The 19,373-nt window shown below is 44.6% G+C and overlaps 1 protein-coding gene across 1 annotated transcript in view; it reads left to right on the forward strand.

Moving 5' to 3' along the window:
• Positions 1-19,373, forward strand: part of LOC114695256 (zinc finger protein 39-like) — a 37,341-nt gene that overhangs the window by 11,266 nt on the left and 6,702 nt on the right. Inside the window, exons 3-5 of the mRNA XM_037207673.1 lie at positions 10,314-10,418; positions 13,149-13,275; positions 18,997-19,089. Of these exons, the coding sequence (XP_037063568.1) occupies positions 10,416-10,418; positions 13,149-13,275; positions 18,997-19,089 (223 nt within the window). The 5' untranslated portion in view covers positions 10,314-10,415. The remainder of the gene's footprint in view (positions 1-10,313; positions 10,419-13,148; positions 13,276-18,996; positions 19,090-19,373) is intronic.

Raw genomic sequence — 19,373 nt, forward strand, 5'->3', positions numbered from 1 at the left:
CCCTGACTAAGACACCACTCAAGCAAGGAGTATGAAAATATTTAATAACATGTAAAAGGAACATGCAAGAATTGTCAGATAACATGAAAATGCCCTATTTTCAAATTATAGGCATAGATGAAAGAGAAGAATCCCAGGACAATGGCATAGACCAGATCTTCAACAGGATCATACAAGAAAACTTGGCCAAATTAAGGAAAAACACATTCATACAGATACAAGAAGCACACAGACCACCAAATAGACAAGACCAGAAAAGTAGCTCCCTATGGCATATTACATTTCAGACATTAAGCATACAGCACAAGAGAGGGTACTGAAAGCAGCCAGAGAAAAATTACAAGTCATATATAAAGAAAGATCCACCGGAAAAACAGGTGGTTTCTAAATAGAAGATTTAAAAGCCAGGAAGAAAATCCTGGAATAGTGCGCTTCAGCTCTCATGGATCATGAATGCTAACCTCCATTACTCTATGCAGCAAAACCACGGACCATAGTTGAAGAGGGGAAAACTCTGTGATAAAAATGGGCTAACGGGATTCATCTCCACAAAACACGTCCTTGCATAGAACACTGGAAGCAAGACTTCACACTGGAGAGAGGAGTAAGCAGAGCCAGGGACCATAGAAAGAAAACCCACAAAGCTGTAGTGACTGAAGAACAGCGTGGGACTCACAACACAAATAGAAACAGCGACAACAAAAAAGTGTAAAAACCCAGCATGACAGCAATCAACGTACCATAGAATAATAACATTAAATATTAGTGACCTCTGCTCCTCAGTCAAAACACACAGGTTAGCGCTGGAGAGATGGCTCAGAGGTTAAGAGCACTGGCCATTCTTCCAGAGGTCCTGAGTTCAATTCCCAGTAACCACATGGTGGCTCACAACCATCTGTAATGGGATCTGGTGCCCTCTTGTGACGTGCAGGCATACATGCAGGCAGAACACTGTATACATAATAAACAAACAAACAAACAAATAAATCTTTAAAAAAGAAACAAAAAATCCAAAAACACAGAAACAAACTGCCTGGTGCTGGTGGCGGCGGCGGCGGCAGCAGCTTTAATCCCAGTCCCCGGGAGGCAGAGGCAGGTGGATCTCTGTGAGATCGAGGCCAGCCTGGCCTACAGAGTGAGATCCAGCACAGGCACCAAAACTACATGGAGAAATCTTGTCTCAAAAAAAATCAATCAATCAATCAATAAATAAAAAAGAAACAAACTGTTTGTTGGTCTGTTGTCTACAACAAACTCATCTTACCTCCAAAGATAGTATTGGTAAAAGTATTCTAAGCAAATATGATCAAGAAGCAAGCAGATGTTGCTCTTCTAATATCTGGCAAATAGACTTCAAACTAAAACAAGCCAGAAGATACAAAGTACTCTACATGTCAATCACTGGAACAGTTAACCAAGAAAACATTACAATCTTGAACAGAAATGCACTGAACACTGGCACACCACACACAGTTTCATAAAAGGCATACCACTGAACTTAAAGATTAATTCCATTCAGAACACCACTTTCTCCAGCAGACAGGGCATCTGCACAAAAAATAAACAGAAACACGAGAATTAAGTGACAGCATACATCATATGAACCACTCAAGCACCAAAGAGTAGACATGTACTCAGCAGCACATGGAAGCTTCTCTAAAATAGACCACAGTGCAAACTGACACATCCTTGAACTGGAAACAGTGATGAGAAGTCCTCTACAAAAGAGAAGCCCAGGTCCATATGGGTTCACAGCAGAATTCTACCAGACTTCCAAGGAAGATCCATAGCCAGTCTTTCTTAAATTAGTTTTCAAAAGAAGAAAGAAAAGAAATGGAAGGAGCATTACCAAATACCTTCTAGAATGCCAGTATTACTCTAATTCCCTAACCAGGTAAAGACACAGCTTCCACGTACTCATTGTACTGTAACTGGACAACTCCCAACCATGATATATGATGTCAAACAGAGCAGTTTAATTGGAATGGGTAGAGTCTGACCAGCATGAAAACTCTGAGCAGCAGTTTACATTTGTTTCACTAAAGAGAAACCCACGAGAAATGTTACTCCAGCAGTTTCTGTCATCTGTACTTCATACCTCTTCAATTTATTCATCTTTCCCTTCTCAGCAAAAAACTCCCCCAAGTTTCCAATCCTGGAGCAATGATAAAGCCTTGAGCATGGGCATAGTGTGCAAGGTACAATGGAGGCTAGGAGGTGGGTGGACATGTGTGGAGACTAGGAGGTGGGTGGACATGTGTGGAGACTAGGAGGTGGGTGGACGTGTGTGGAGACTAGGAGGTGGGTGAAACTGTGTTGGAGACTAGGAGGTGGGTGGACGTGTGTGGAGACTAGGAGGTGGGTGAAACTGTGTTGGAGACTAGGAGGTGGGTGGACGTGTGTGGAGACTAGGAGGTGGGTGAATGTGTGTGGAGACTAGGAGGTGGGTGGATGTGTGTGGAGACTAGGAGGTGGGTGAAACTGTGTTGGAGACTAGGAGGTGGGTGGACATGTGTGGAGACTAGGAGGTGGGTGGACATGTGTGGAGACTAGGAGGTGGGTGGACATGTGTGGAGACTAGGAGGTGGGTGGACATGTGTGGAGACTAGGAGGTGGGTGGACGTGTGTTGGAGGGGGGGTAGAAGTGTGCTGGAGAGTGGGGGTAGAAGTGTGCTGGAGAGTGGGGGGTAGAAGTGTGCTGGAGAGTGGGGGGTAGAAGTGTGCTGGAGAGTGGGGGTAGAAGTGTGCTGGAGAGTGGGGGGTAGAAGTGTGCTGGAGAGTGGGGGGTAGAAGTGTGCTGGAGAGTGGGGGGTAGAAGTGTGCTGGAGAGTGGGGGGTAGAAGTGTGTTTGACAGTGGGAGATGGTTGAAAGTGTATTCTACAGTAGGAGAGGGTTAACGTGTTGGAGAGTAGGAGGGTGACAGTGTATTGGACAGAAGGAGACGCATGAAAGTGTTGGAGGTAAAGACACTAAATTTATTATTTATTGCTGCATCCTCTTCAGAGAGGTATTAGTAAGGTCTACAAAAAGAGAGTTCTGTTTTCTTTATCTGTTTGAAGATGAGAGGCCAATTTCAGTGGGGCAATGAGAGTCATGTCAGGGCTTGGTCCTGAGTCATTCCTAAGGTGGCAATGGTAGGAACAGTGATAATTATGTGAAGCTGAGCCCACAAGTGCTGCAGGCCACCGAAATATGAAGTAGGAATTCAGCTGACAATGGCAAAAGCTGGTCCCTGGAAGAACTCTTCCACACAAGCAGGGCTTTGGGGTAGATGCAGTTCCTGGCATCATTTCCAGAACAGCAAAGACTCAGGAAGGCCGGGCTCCATGCACAAGAGAATGCCAGTGGAGTGTTGGAAGTAAGCTGGAAGCTGTCAGAATGTATTGAAGTTGATGCAAGCACCGTACAAACATGGCCTGATGGGAGGAGACAGGACTGTAACTGAATGTAGGGAGAACAGTCTCACTGCCATGTCTCCCCCTCGGGCCAGAGGCTGTTCTCCCTGATGGTCACTGTAGAGATGAACCTGGAGATTGCCCAGAGGGTGCAGTGGCAACAGGAGGTCGTGTGCCTGTACTAGTGAGGGCTCTAGGGAGTCAAGACACGCTTCTTCTCTTCTCTCCCAGTTATAGGCCTCTACACAAAGCCAACATGGAGTCTGCCTCCAGCCCTTCTCTCTTTTGCCATAATGCTTAAGATGACTCCGTTAGAGAGACCAGAGGAAGATCTGGGCTCAGTGTGCTTTGGGGCTAGAAGCAGTGATTTGAATAGGTAAAACTGAGACATGCTAAAATATTATCATGAAGGGGCTGGAGAGACCTGGGTTAAGACCTGGGTTCAATTCCCAGCACCCACATGGCAGCCCACACCTGTCTGTAACTCCAGTTCCAGGGAATCTGACACCCTCACACAGACACACATGCAGGCAAAGCACCAATATACATAAAATAAAAATAAATCATTAAAATATCATGGACAATAATAAGGGCTGTTGGAGTTCTCTTACTGCAGCCATGTGGTGAGAGAGCTGGAGGCAGATAGCTGTGGGTCCTAGTGACTCCAAATGAGACGCACAGATGGAGGGTCCAGGAGACAGGCTAATTAAACATCAGTTTAGCCTTTGGACCTTCAGTGCTCATCCTTATACTACCCTGATGGTTCAGAGTTTCACTGTCTTTTGTGGCATCTTCTTTACTGCTGACCTGATGATGCTGAGCACTGTCATGAATGTTATGTGGTTATGAATGATGCTGGGATCAGCAGCGTCGGGACAGTAGCTGATGGCTTGGGAGCAGGGCCGCTCTACTGAGCCCTTGACCTCAGCATGTGGAGAACCTCCCTTCACAAGGACTGAACTAGGATCAGGAACAGTCAGGTCATGTTATGAGTCACAGTTTTGACTAGTGGTGCTGCTGAGCTGCCTGACTAATGCTGCATGAGCTGTGTGGAGAAGAGTGGACTTAGGACCTGCCTGGCCTACAGAAAACATCAGTTGCTAGTCCTCTGTCCCCCCATCTCAGCTTGCCAGGTTCTGGGATTGTAGGCATGTGCCAGACAATGCTTCCATCTTTTCCCAGGACTTGAGACTCAGAAACCTTTATCTAGGGCCGCAGGCCCCCTAGAACCAAATCCCCAAGGAAGCTGGACACTGTTGTAGGTCCCACTTCTCCTCAAGGCCGGTCCCCCAGCCTGTCACCTGCTCAGCTTGTAGACATCTAGGGGCCACCTTGCTTCAGCATTGCCATGTTATCCTGGACCCCAGAATGGAAGAGGCCTGATGGGGATATGCAGGGCTGGCCAGCATGGGGTTACTCTTGAAGTGTCCTCACATTCTGGCCACCTCTCTTCACCTGCCTCCTTCCATCACAGAGTGGCCACCGTTGGCTTCTTCAAGGATTGTCACAACCCTCTCCTCCTTGGCTGGCTCCCACTCCACCTTCCCATTGGCTCTTCACAATGAATAGAGGGATCCCTTTTGATCCCACCTCCTCCCATCCAAAGATGTGATGTCATTTCATTGTATTTAAAGACATGGCATCACTATAGCTAAGGCCGGCTCAAACTCAGCATCCTCCTGCCTCTGCCATTCGTCTGTGTCTTCTTGCTTCCGTATCTTCTGCCTCCTTTTGCTGCCCTCCATGCTCTCTTCTCTGCTCTGGTGACCCAGGCCTCCATCTGGGTTCTTTAGACTCTTCCTAAGCATGGTCGTTTCCTCTGGCCTTTGCACAGGAACCCTCAGCCCGCAGTGCTCCTGCCTAGACAGCGACAGGGCTTGATCCAGTCAATTCTGCATCTATTAAAATTCCCCGGCCTCCGACCCCTTGCCTCATGTTGCTCCATGTCACTGTGTGGTTCTTGGGTAATCTGTAGCGGCTTTCGGTCTGAATCGCCATGCCAAAATGTTTCCTTCCTTCTCAAAGTCTGATAATGTAGGCTTCATTCTCTCACTGGTACCTAGAAAACAGTTGATACAGTGTATGTATTCAGTGACCATTTGCCAAATGAGTGAATTCATCTCAGTAGTCCCCCTCAACAGCACCCCGTTGTGGGCCATGGCTCTCTCGTCTATGAAGTGAAGGGTAGGAACTCAGCGCTGTCAAGGTCTCTGCCAAATGCACGTCCAAGTCAGCCTCGAATCCAAGACACTCGAGGGCTGTATATGGAGCACAAGCTTTGGCTAAAAGGAGGAAGAGGCTGAGTGGGATGGAGACATTGCTCTAGTGTCTGCAGTCTGGACCCTTTTTAGATGGAAGGGTTAATCTCCCAGATTTTGGGAAAACCTTTGATTTCAGACAGCCTGGGAATTACCCTCTGTTGAAGACAGATGCTTGCTCATGTCATGCTTGTCCCGTGGGGAGGAGGGCAGCAGCGATGCTGCCATAACTATATTATAAGAACAAGGACCTCTCACTTGGGCAAAGTGAAATATTTCTATAGTCCGAGCGCTTGGGAGTTGAAGGTAAGGATCGTGAGTTCAAGGGTCATTCTCAGTTCCATGGTGAGTTTGAGGCTATCATGGGCTACATGAGAACCTGTCTGAAAACCAAACAAAAGGTGCCAGTGAATGGCTCAGGGGGTAAAGGCACCTGTCACCAAGGCTGATGACCTGAATTAGCTCACCTGGACCCACATGTGGAAGAGTAGAGACCTGGCTTCCAGGAATTGTCCTCTGACTTCCTTGGTCGGGTTTGTCTTATTCTGAGCACCTCCCTCCTTCCCCCCAGCTCTCCCTCTCTGACTAACTCTTCCTTGCTGGTGTTGCAGATCTGTGCAAACTGTCTTTTAATCAGTCTCTAGGTCTGCTTCATACTGGCTCATCCTGGAATTCTCTTTTGTGGATGTTGTGAATCCCAGTTTTGAATCCTAGTCTTGCATGAACAGAGACCCCTGACTGTTAAAGGGGGTGGAGCTATGCCTTTGTCCCTGTCACAGGTGACATCATCATAGGAGGTCTTTCTGGGATTTCGTCTGAAGCACTGTGGTGAGTTTCCTCACCGTGACTGGCCCGGTCTACCTGTTAAGCATGGTGTGCATGTTAACTTGGGTTTCCGCTTCTGTTTTCTGCCTGGACAGCTGCATAGTGTTGAATGAGGGCCACTGGCAGCAAAGTCAGCAATGACCTGATGTCATTCGTATCTCACTCCTGGTCAGCTCTCCATGAGCTCTAATCTGCCAGCGTCCCACGCCACGCCAGCTTGCCATCGAGATTAGCAGCCGGAGTCCCTAGGAGAGCTAGGTGTAAAAACAGCGCATCTGTCTCAGATTACCATGGCCGCTTCTCTACTCTCCATCCTGACATCCTCTTTGATGGCACTCTCTCCTGTTTCTTATCAGCTGCTTTCTAATGGCTCTTTGTTTTCCTGTCTTCTTTCTAAGGACACTTGCTGTTGCTCGTCATGGATATTTGAATTGTTCTTTGTAAAGTTTGCACACGGCCCTACAGGCATCGGTTATTCTTGTTGAAGCAACAAACACGATGCATCCTATAAGTTTCCAGAATCCAAAATATGTAACTTTTTCTCTCCTTCCTCTTCATCTCTTATTTGCCTTGTTTTGCATTCCTGGGTGTAGAGTTCAGGTTCCTGTCCAAGCTCGGCCATCACTGTATTGGGCTTTTTCCTCAGCCATTATTAGAAATGAATTTCTGGTTGGTGATTTTTGAAAAAGTGTGTTAGGAAGCACTAGAACATAAAATCCTCAGATACTCCGAGGAAAATAAATTCCTGTCTCACTGACACAAGGAAATACAGTAATGATTTCCTTAATGTTTAAATGTAGATTAATACTATTAATATGCTAAAGAAGTTGCATCAAAATTCCTAATGCATTTTTGTAGTAACCTGTTTATTCAGATTATAATACACATACTCTACAGTGTCTGCCTATAATGGGTACAGTTAGATGGTTTCACTTACACATACTCATCATCAAAGCCAATTCCAGAACATTCTCTTCCTACAGAACACAACAGTACTGTAAACATCAGCAGTCACTACATCGCTGCCTTATTTCCTTCTGCACCATAAACACGAATCTCCTTGCTCTCCAGATGTGAGTCCTCTGTGAACTTTTTAAGATTTATTTATGTATACAGTGTTCTGTCTGCAAGCCCGAAGAGGGCGCCAGATCTCATTACAGGTGGTTGTGAGCCACCAGGTGGTTGCTGGGAATTGAACTCAGGACCTCTGGAAGAGCAGCCAGTGCTCTTAACCACTGAGCCATCTCTCCAGCCCCTCCTCTCTGAACTTGTATGAAAGTAAGTAATTGTTGGTGGACGTAATGATTGCCTTTATTCAGTGGGCATAGGTTTCTCAAGTGCCATCAGTATTGCAGCAGGTATCATTATTGTTGTTCATGATGGAGAATATTTAATTCTATGGTAAGCCACACTTTAAATCTAATCAACAATGAATACTCTACCTTTGTCTATTCCTTTGGACGTCATAAATAAATGTTTTCTTAATATTCAAATTAAAATTTAATGTCAACATGTGATTTATATTTCTCTTGAGTCCAAGAATTCGAGGTCATTTTGGACAAAATAGAGACAAAAATCCTTTGGCGGTAGAGGAGCTGAAAGAGAGAGAACCCAAGCTGTGAGAATGATTGCAGTAGGGACTGGCAGACGGCTCAGCCAGTCAAAGCGTGCCACAAAAAGCATGAGGAACTGAGTTCAGACCCCTTAGCACCCATGTAACAAGGACACCAGCACACATCAGTAATCCCAGCAACGGGAAGGCGGTGGTGGGAGGATCTCTGGAGCTTATTGACAGCCAGTCTACACAAATCAGTGAGCTCCAAGTGCAGCAAGAGACCCTGCTTCAAAATACACATTGGAGAGCTATACTGGAAAATACTCAGAGTTCATCTCTAGCTCCATATGCATGCATCTGAGTGCACACATGCACACACCCACATGAACACACACACACACACACACACACACACACACAAAATGGTCCTGTCACAGATAGCACTGACTGTAGTTTCGCTGGTTTAGGTTAACTTTATTGGTGAGAATTCATATTAATGTCGATGACATAATTGAGTTGGTTTCATAGGATTCAGTGCAGGTCAAGCATGGCAGCACATGCCTACGATCTCTGCATTTGGGAGGCAAAGGCAGGAGGATCTCTGAGTTCCAGGCCAGTTGGAACTATAGAGTGAAACAAACCACCAGGAAAGAATCCAGTACTGAGAAATTTCTCACGCCACTGAATACCATTGGAATCCGTGAAAGTCCAGGCCCAGTGACAGTTGTCAGTTCTCAGTGTTAACAACTCCTTTAGGTCTGTGGTCAGTTTTCCTTGGACAGCCCAATAGACTGCTCCTTGACAGCATGTGTAAGCTGGACTCTTGATAGAGAACAGTGACAAAATTATAAATAATATTTTGGGTATTGTGAGTGAATAACAAATTGGTTTTATGAAAAAATAAGTATACATATATTCAAAATTTTAAATGCCCTAAGGGGAATAATGCTTGATTTTATATGAACATGGTAAAATTGATTCTATATAATGCTTAATTTGAGAAAATTACAATCTAAAAGTCTATAACTGTATTAGAGATATTTAATACTTAAAGAAGAGGGCAAAGACAATACTGAATGAATATAAATTTTGACTATGGTTAAAAAATATTTCTGGAGCTGGGTGGTGATTGTGTACACCTTATTCCAGCACTCGGGAGGCAGAGGCAGGCAGATCTCTGAGTTCGAGGCCAGCCTGGGCTACAGAGTGAGTTCCAGGAAAGGCACAAAATTACACAGAGAAAACCTGTCTTGAAGCAAACTTGTGCGCACGCGCGCGCGCACACACACACACACACACACACACACACACACACACACACGAAAGCTATGGATGTTTTGGCGAAAGCAAGAATGCAGCTTTTAATGCCATACAGTTATATACCTGAAAACATACTGACAGACAAGCAATGTGCATGATGTGAAGAAAGGCTTGAGCTTACCCTGGGGGACTGGTCACTGCTTTCACCCCAACAGAGTTCTTTGTGACTGATCCATTGTAACTGTTACATTGGTATCAGCAGCACAGTCACTGGGTGTCAGGGAGGAAGAAAGAATTAACTTGAATTGAGCTTTTAGATGGGTTAGGTTTCAAGATGAAGTAAGTCCATGCTCCATAGACTATCCCAAGCCTGGAGTCTGAATGACTTGCCTCAGGACTCATTAATGTTTCCTGACTACAGAAGTGCACAGTCTATTGAATCTCAAACACTTGCCTAAGTAACAAGGCTGGAGGGGTTAATGGGTAGTTGTACAATCAAACAAAAAAAATCTGATTTAAAAATCACAGCGTTCACTTGACTCTATGGGAGGGAAGAATGCCCTTGGAAGAAAGAACATGAGATTTTTCTAGAGGTTATGAAATATTAAATGTTTGCATACCTTAGTATCTCAGAATGACAGTTTGTTCTGTTTCAAGGTGAGCCTGGCTAAGGAGGTGCCGTGCTCACCAGTCTGTGGTTTCAGCATGAGAGGCATGAGAGGGGAGAATCATTTGAGGCCAACCTCTGCCTGGGCCACAGTGATAGCTGCAGGCTGTCCTGGGCTGGAAGCTCTGCCTTAGATACCTGGAGACAAGAACTTGTCTTTCTGGGTTCACTCCCCCATGGGTTTGTGCCGTCTGCTGTTACTCAGAGTCTTAGGGGGTGAGAACCGAAACCCTGTCCAGCCCAGCACTAAGGTGAGGAATGTCCAGTCAGGGGTATAGACAGTCGGGGCTGGGCATTCACTATCTCCGTCATAGCCTTTGTCTGAACAAACCATCATGTGATCTGTCATCAGGTTCATCTTGATCAAGAAGCTCTAATGCCGCTTCTGCTTCCCAATGACATGCTGCTCCCTTGAGACCCATAGTGAGGACGCTGGGTGTCCTGGAACCCGGAAATGGTGAGTCTGTGGCATGTGCCTAGCAAGAAACACAGGCCTGATCGTTCTGTGACTTTCTTAGGTCCATTACACAAACTATAACATTTACATCGTGGTTTAATGAATAAATGAAATTTGGAAAGTTGGTCTTCTTTGGGGTGAGGCCCCTGGTAGGTTACCCCATGCTCCAGTGGTGGTACCACCACCATGTACATTGGGCATCAGTAGATCATTTAAGAAAAAGAAGGACATGAAGTTGGGATGGAGAGTTCAAGGGGAGTAGGAGGGTGGGCTGGGGGTGGATAGATAAAATACATTGTCTAGAGCTATGAAATTTTCAGAGAATAAAAATATTTTAAAACTTAGGTAGAAAAATGTAAGTTGGTTTATGTACTTTTCTAGTCCATGAAAAACAAACCTCTAACTTCACAAAGAAGACTCCAAGAGATTAACCATGGCTTGGGAACATGGATTCAGCTTCAGTGCTGGTCCAGAGCACACATTGGCGCACCATCCCAGCCTGGCAAATCCCTGGAACCTCTCCCCCGTCTTTGCCACCATCCTTAGACCTTGCTGTAGTCACACAGCCCGTATGCCAGCCTCGCCTGGAGAGTGCCTGTCTTAGGGTATCTGCCGCTGTGATGAAACACCAAGACCAAAAGCAGCTTGGAGAACAAGGGGTTTATTTCAGCTTACATGACTGATCACAGTCCATCATGAAGGGAAGTCAGGGTAGGAACTTAGAGAAGGAACTCAGAGGCAGGAACTGGCCATAGGTGTCATGTGGAGCCTGAAACACTGAAACTGCTAGAAGAAAAATCCAGGTGGTACCCTACAGGATATAGGTGTAGGAAAGGACTTTGTGAATATTTCCCAGGGACAAAGGCCAACGATTGACAATGATTAATATCTATACTATACAAAACTCTGAAAAACAGAGAAAAAAATGGATCTGAACAGAGTTTTCAAAAAGAGAAATAAAAATGGCTAGGAATATCTCAAAAACTGTTCATCACTCTTAGTAATTAGGGAAATGCTATTTAAAACTTCTTTGAGTTTTTATCTCACTCCAGATCAAGGAAACCGCTGACAACAAATGTCGGCCAGGGTGCAGAGAACGGGGAATCCTAATTCACCAGAGTGGGAATGCAAACTGGTGTAACCAGTGTGGAAACCCGTGTGGTGAATTCTCAAAAAGCTGAGAACAGCTCTCCCACATGACCCAGTTATAGCAAGCACTCCTTGGCATACACCCTGAGGACTTACATATTGATGGAGGTATCATTAGGCTAAGAATCTCTCTTTTGGAAATTTTGTTGGTTGTCTGTCAGTTTCTGACTCCCTGATAGAATGCAGAGCGAGGGCCTTCTTCGTCCCGTGTCTGTTAATCCTTCGTCTTTCTGTGTTGCCCCACTTCTCCCCTATGGCTCCCCTGTTTTCCCCTGGGACTTGCATATATGTAGGAAGCAAGCTGTCAAATCCAGAGCTCTGACCATCAGCTCTAGCACTTGCTGTGTCTGGGAACAAAATCCTCAGATTCTACCTCTCTGCAGGCATTCCCATGCACTAACTCCCTCTTCCCACATTCTTATCAAGTATTTGTTTCTCCTGGTGCATTTTATACAGTTGATATTTTGTCTTCATTTTCTCAGCACTGGAGAAAAGGACTTGTAAAGAATGGTATAACTGCTCATGAGCATTTCACATGAGAGCCAAGCTGAGACCATTTGTTGGCTTCCTTCCACATAGTCTGTGCTTCTTCCTTCACAGACTCGGAACCCTTGTCAGAATGCCTGTGGATTGAGTTCCCCCTCAAACCTTGCAGGCATGGTAACACCACTGCAACATTCATGTTCAAGACCCACACAGCTGAGCCACCAAAGAAATCTCAGTGGTCTGTGTCGTTGTCTCCTTTTCTGTAATACTGCTAGGGAGCTGAGACCATGGAAGTGGTTACCTGATCCCCTGAAATCGTTGTTTCTCTGAGATCCAGGAGATTGGCATGTGCCAGGTCCCTGTCCTCCAGAGCTGGGAGTTTAGCCTGTATTCCCTCAAAGTGGCTGATCAAGCTGAGGGACTCAGAGCAAAGGAGATTTCCGTAAAGTAAGGAGGGCACCAGCCTCAGGAAGGGCTAAGATCTCCAGGCTGCAGAGCTCTCTGTTCATCCTGCCCTGTTCACTCCTTGGGGCAAGTTGGATAAAAGCTTGACTATTGGCAACAGCAGTAAGCAAACCTTGCATGAAGTTCCCTTCCAGGGACAAATTCTGTGAGTTTCCCCCTCTGCTGCCCTGAACCCTTGGGATGAAGCCAGTGGAAACACACATTGTGTGTAGAGCTCCCACGTTTTTTCTGTGCTCTAGATGGACTCACGTGGTTGGATTAGCAGAGTTTAGGTCACCTGTCTTTCTGTCTTCGGGGTCATGTTAGTGCTTTGGAATTGTTTTCTAATTCTATAGTACACTGGCCCAATGTAGAGCTCACATTTGAGTGTGCCATGGTGTTCCAAACTCATTTATATGGTTGTTCTCTGAATTATACAGAACATAGAAGTCTGTCAATCCATGTGTGCTTTTCAGAAGAGCCTGAGATATGTACAGATATTTATTGTTTGTGTTTATGGATAAAGGAAAAAAAATCAAGTTTCTACTATTTAGGGCTTTTAAAACATTTTCCATGCATGACCACTTTTCATCTGAGATATTTTTATAAGGCTGAGGACAATTTAGATTGAAGACAGATTTGTCATTCTAGGTGCTGGTGTCATTTGAGGACGTAGCCGTGGACTTCACCTGGGAGGAGTGGCAGGGCCTGGATGCGGCCCAGAGGACCCTCTACAAGGACGTGATGCTGGAGACCTACAGCAGCCTGGTGTCCCTGGGTGAGTGGCTCCTGCAATTCTCAGAGGTACCGATTGTAGAATGGTTGCTTACTTTTAATGCTAATTTGATATTGTACATTTGAATTGACTTGGCAATGATATACATTTGTGAAGAACAGTTTAGCTTGGTGATGAGCTCACAGTGTGCAATGATCTGATTGGTGTTAACTGATGGTGGATCAGCTCTGGAGTGACTTGTTTGTATTGGGAGCATTTACAATCTCTCTGATGTTACTTTGAAATATTCAGTTGGTGTCATCCATATGTGTACAATAGTATTGTAGAACTTAGGTTATTCCTCCCCTCCTAACATGCCCCATTAATACTTACCTTCTCTTTTCCATCTCTCCATCCTCTGTATCTTTTCTCACAGTAGGAGCTATTGTTTAACTGTTTGAAGCCATCTTTAGTTTACAAGTATAATGAGAACGTGGAGGACTTTTCATTCTGTGTCTGACATATTTCATCGGCATATTGTAACTTTCCTGGAGAGACAGAGGAAAAATGTATTTGCTCCAAATATGGATGGAGTTTTATTGCCCAAAGAAAGATTTCATCAATGTTTGGTGAATATATGAGTTTATCACATTTATTTAGATAGTAAATGTGATTCTCAGAAATACAAAAAACAAAAGCAAAAAAAAAAAAAAAAAAAAAAAAAAAAAAAAAAAAAAAAAAAAAAAAAAAAAACCTCCAACCCTAGTTAGTTTTTACTTACAGTTTTACCAGCCTACAGTTGGCAAAAGTGCCCCCAGGACGGCTTCTGAGCAGAGACATTCACGTAGTCTTGTAAGGGAATGTTCCCAATCCTGTGCCATCCGTAGCCTAGAGATGTGCTCCGTAGTTTTCATTACATTGCCGTGACTTTGTGCCAAGATCATCCTGTGTATTAAGATGGTGCCAATCATTTCAAGCCAGAATAATAGCCACACTACAGCATAACAGAATGCCCTGTGTGCCTGTCCCTATGACAGAATGTTCTGTTATTTTAAATTTATATGTGCCACATTTCTCTCCTGACATTCCTTTGTTGAAGAATGCTTTTGTAACGAATTCCCCCCAAGTGCCTGCCTTGAGGGGATTTCTAACAGAGTCCAGAATAGAAGCTGAGGATTCTAATCTGAGGGATATTCAAAGAATCTAAACACACTGAGTTCTCTAGTCCATTCACTGTATTCTTCTAAGTCAATTCTATCTGCACAGTTTCTTTTCTGTTCTCATACTTAGCTCCTCTCGGTCCCTCCAGCTCTCAGTCCCTCCTGCTGTTCTCTCATCTCTATCTAGTTCTTCCCATCTTGTCCTCATCTTTGTTCTTCTCAATCATTCCTCTCTAGTGCTCTCAGAGAACCAGCATATATACATATGCAGTAATTCTTTGGCAAAGCAATTCGAGGCTTGAAGTTTTCAGGGTCACAGAGATGGGTGATAAGGATCCACACATAAAGCAATAATTGTCAGCTTCCAATTACAACCCAAAAGGGGAGTGACTAAAGGGAGTTCTCTGGTCGGGTCAACTGAAGGCTAAGACCAGTTAGGGAATCTAGGAACAGCACCTGACTGAGGAGGAATTAAAACTCAATTTGCACAAGAAAGAAGCTGGGCGCCTATCACCTGCCTGGCCTTGTAGGCAATCTCCTTGGGTCAGTGGGAAGTAATTGCCTTAACTCAGTAACTAGCAAGTGGCTAAAACATCATCCCAGGAATGTGAGCAGTAAATCTCTTAAGTTAGGGTCTTGTGTAAATAACCCAGGGTGAAGGTAAGGGGTTGAGGATTTAATTGTTAGTGGTTCTTTTCTCTTATCTGTAAGTGAGAGGAGCGAATGTTTATGTGCAGTTTTGTCCTTGGAAAAAGGTATCTTTGCTGAAATACTTTTGTCCGGAGAATGGCCCTGGCCAGATATATGTTATGAAAAATCAACACAGCAGGGAACAGTTATTCAGTTACCCCAAATATATAGGGAAAGTTGTGCCCAAGATTGAAACGCAATCATGAGATTACACGTACATTTAACATGGAAACGCACAGTAAATGGGGAGAATCATAGCTGTTAATGCACATGAAGTTTACAACAAGAGACAGCCAATTCATTCAAAAGGCAGTAATTCCATAATGCCTGTGTGCTGTGGGATGGTCTGTATGTCAAATTACTCTGATTGGTCAATAAATAAAACACTGATTGTCCAGTGGCCAGGCAGGAAGTATAGGCGGGACTAACAGAGAGGAGAATTGAGAGAACAGGAAGGGAAAGGGAGTTACTGCCAGCTGCCGCCATGACAAGCAGCATGTGAAGATTCTGGTAAGCCATGAGCCACGTGGCAAGGTATAGATTTATGAAAATGGATTAATTTAAGATATAAGAACAGTTAGCAAGAAGCCTGCCACGGCCATACAGTTTGTAAGCAATGTAAGTCTCTGTGTTTACTTGGTTGGGTCTGAGCGGCTGTGGGACTGGCGGGTGACAAAGATTTGTCCTGACCGTGGGCAAGGCAGGAAAACTCTAGCTACACTGTGTGATGGTTTCCTCTAACAGGACCCTCAGTTCTGGTAGGTTGACCTCTGACCTCTAGCTGTCATGCTGATACTCCATGGACTTCCGCTGCCAGCGGCTCTCAATACTGTTGTGCACATTCCCTGCACACACGATGTCCTTTCTTTGTATTCGCCGACAGTGGGACAGTGTCAGTGTCGTTCTGGGTCCAGTTCTCAGGGCCACCATTCTGTATTTTCACGTGGCTGCACTAATATATATTGCTACCACCTGTTTGTGTAGGTTTCTAACATTTTTTATTTTGTATTGTAAAAATAACGTTCTCTCTACAGTTCAGTGAGAGGTCATTTTGGGAAAATCTCTTTCTTTTTTTATTTGTAAATGTATTTGTAAGCCATGTTTGGGAAATACCAATTTAGGTATTTGCTCAGATTTAATGAGCTCTTTCCTTTTCTGTGTTTAGTGAGTAAAATCTGTATATATTCTAGAAGTTAACTGCTTGCTGAGTAAATACTTTGCCAGTATTTCCTCATTCTAGGCATGCAGTAGTCATGACATTTAGTCTGATGTAATCTCATCTGGTGATTTTGCTTCTGTAGGCTGGATTGGCAAATATCAAAAGGCTCCACGAGCATCATTGTCCTGAGTTTTAGTTTCAGGTCTTAAATTAAATTCTATGATCCATTTAGTTGATCTCTGTCTATGGTATGAAAGGGATCTGGTCCCTTTCCGTAGCATGTAAATACCCAGGTTTCACAGAATGATTAATTCAAGAGAACTTCCTTTCTGAATGTAAGTTCTGAAGCCTTTGTTGAGAATCTGGTGCTTGTCACCTTCCCAGCCCGCTGATGCCATGGGGGAAGGAACTCCAAAGGAGGAAAGTGTGTTTTAGCTCCAGGAGGTCAGAGGTTTCTTTGGCATTCTTTTTTGGCCTTTTCCCTTGGATCCTCTGTAGAGGAGGAGCCTCAGAGCTGGAAACACACTGAGGAGCAAGACTTCTCAGCTCTTGTTAGTAGCAGCAGAGATAGATAGAGGCTGACACCTCAGTACCCAGGCCAAGTATGTTCCAGTCAGCTCGTTCCTGAGCGTTTCCTGCTAATTAGCAGGAGGTGCATGGCAGACTCATGACCAGCACCTCCCCACCTGGTCTCTGGAGTCCATTTTTGACCCATACTAAGTATGCATGGATTTTGTTTTGATTCTTAATGTACAGAGTGTTGGATGCTTGTTCGTTTCTATATGGAAGTACCGTGTCTCTGGTATGAGTCACACATGGTCATATTGTGATAGTTATATCTTAATCTGCTCCACTTTCTATTCTGTAGAGATTATTTACATCTTTATTTGTTGGGGATGTTGGATCTGCCATTGGCATCTGTGTCCATGTCTGGATTTGATGAAATATTTTTTTTAAGATCTTTTTTAAGATTTTTTTTTCTTTTTCTTTTTTTTCTTTTTCTTTCTTTCTTTTTTTTTCCTGGAGCTGAGGACTGAACCCAGGGCCTTGCGCTTGCTAGGCAAGCACTCTACCACTGAGCTAAATCCCCAACCCACTGAGCTAAATCCCCAACCCCCATGTCTGGATTTGAAATCACTGTTATGGCCAGTATGTAAAGGGACAGGTGAGAACCCGGCTGTAACATAGGTGTTCATTTAGGAGCAACTTTAGGCTTCCTTCTTTGTGGTTTTAGGATTCTCTTTGTCTCAGAATTTTGCTAGTTTGGATGTAATGTGAGACAAAATGATTTGTTGCTCTAAATCTATTAGGGTCCATTGCATACGCCTATCTTTGTTTTTATTTTTATACCTATTCCCTTTTCTTCTGGAACATAAATAATGCAAATGTTTGTTTTCTTAAAAGGATCATGTTGCCAGGTAGTGGTGGTGCATGCCTTTAATCCCAGCACTTGGGAGGCAGAGGCAGGTGGAGCTCAGTGAGTTCAAGGCCAGCCTGGTCTACAAAGCGAGTTCCAGGACAGCCAGGACTGTTACACGGAGAAACCCTGTCTCAAAAAAAGAAAAAAAAAGGGGGGAGGACCATGTTTCTATATATTTTTTAAATTTTATTTTAAAAATGTTATGCATGTGGGTATCTTACCTTCTTACATGTCTGTGCACCCTGTGTGCTTGGTGCCCTTGGAGGCCAGAAGAGGGCGTTAGATACGCTGGAACTGGAGTCACAGACGGGTGCGGAAGAGCAGCTTGTGCTCTTAACTGCGGAGCGGTCTCTCTAGACCCTGTCTTCTCTCCAGTTCTCTAGTCTGCCTTTTGTGTTTTAAAGTGGCCAATCTTTGTGTCAGCGTTTGTCTCTGTTGGTCATTCCAGCTGCCACGTCTTCCTGCCTTTTCCTTTTTTTTTTGTTTTGTTTTGTTTTGCTTTTTCGAGACAGGGTTTCTCTGTGTAGCTTTGGAGCCTGTCCTGGATCTCACTCTGTAGCCCAGGCGGGCCTCGAACTCACAGAGATCCACCAGCCTCCACCTCCCAAGTGCTGCTTTTTCCATTTTTTCATCAGTTGAGCTCTTCTCTTCCAAATCTTCTGGGTGGTTCTTTTTTTAATGACTACATTATCTTTGTTGAACTTATCCTAAATAGCAGACTATCCAATTTCCTTGAGTCTTCTTCTTCATTTTTTCCTTGAATCTTCCTTTGTTCCTTGTTTGTTTGTTTTTTGGTGTGTGTATGTGTATGACTATATGGAGTGTGATCATATAGGTATGTGGGTGTCCATGGAAGCCAGAGAAGGATGTCAGGCATTCTTCTCGACTGCTCTCTGCCTTGTTCACCTGAGACAGTGCCTCTCACTGAACCTGGAGCTCAGCTGGCAGCTAGCCATTCCCAGAAACGCCCGTGTCCACCCTCGACAGCCCTGCGCTTAAGGTGTGTGCAGCTCCGCCAGCGCTTGAAATGACTGCTGGGCCTTGAACTCAGGTCCTCACCCTTCAGAGCAGGCCACCATCCAGTCCTTCCTTTGAGGTTTCTTAAAATCGTGACTTAAATGTCACTTGGGGACAACATTCCAGTCAGCGGAGGGATACAGTTCAGTTGACAGCATACTTTCTTCCCATGTGTAAGGCCACAGGTTTAACCTCCAATCTATCAAAAAAAAAAAAGGAAGGAAGGAAGAAGTTTCTGATCATTGAGCATTGCACAGTTCCTAAGACATAGCTGTTGTCTCCATCAGTGCTCCTGACTAGCACTTTGTCACAATCTGTCCATTACTTCTCATTCGCAGGGCACTGCATGGCCAAACCTGAGTTGATCTTCAACTTAGAGCATGGGCTTGGGCCGTGGCGCACAGCAGACACCTCAGTCTGGAACCTCGCAGGTCAGTGATTGCTACAACGTGAGAGCAGACAGTCACACAGAGACCGTCAGATACTGGTCATACTGGACTGTTCAGCAAGTTTCATCGAAACCCAGACTTGAGGACAGCTAGCCTCACGGACCACACACTTGTTTTATCCAGGTTCCCCCAAGTTCTGCCAGTTTCTTGATGTTGAGGAATGCCTTTTCTTTGTCCTGCTGCTCTTCGGAATAATTCAGTTCCTTTACCCAGGTCTTGGGTTGTGCTTTCTCCCTCCCTTTATTACCATATGTTTTCAGTTAGGG

The sequence above is a fragment of the Peromyscus leucopus genome, chromosome 7, assembly GCF_004664715.2.
Source record: "Peromyscus leucopus breed LL Stock chromosome 7, UCI_PerLeu_2.1, whole genome shotgun sequence".
In the NCBI taxonomy this organism is placed as follows: Eukaryota; Metazoa; Chordata; class Mammalia; order Rodentia; family Cricetidae; genus Peromyscus; species Peromyscus leucopus.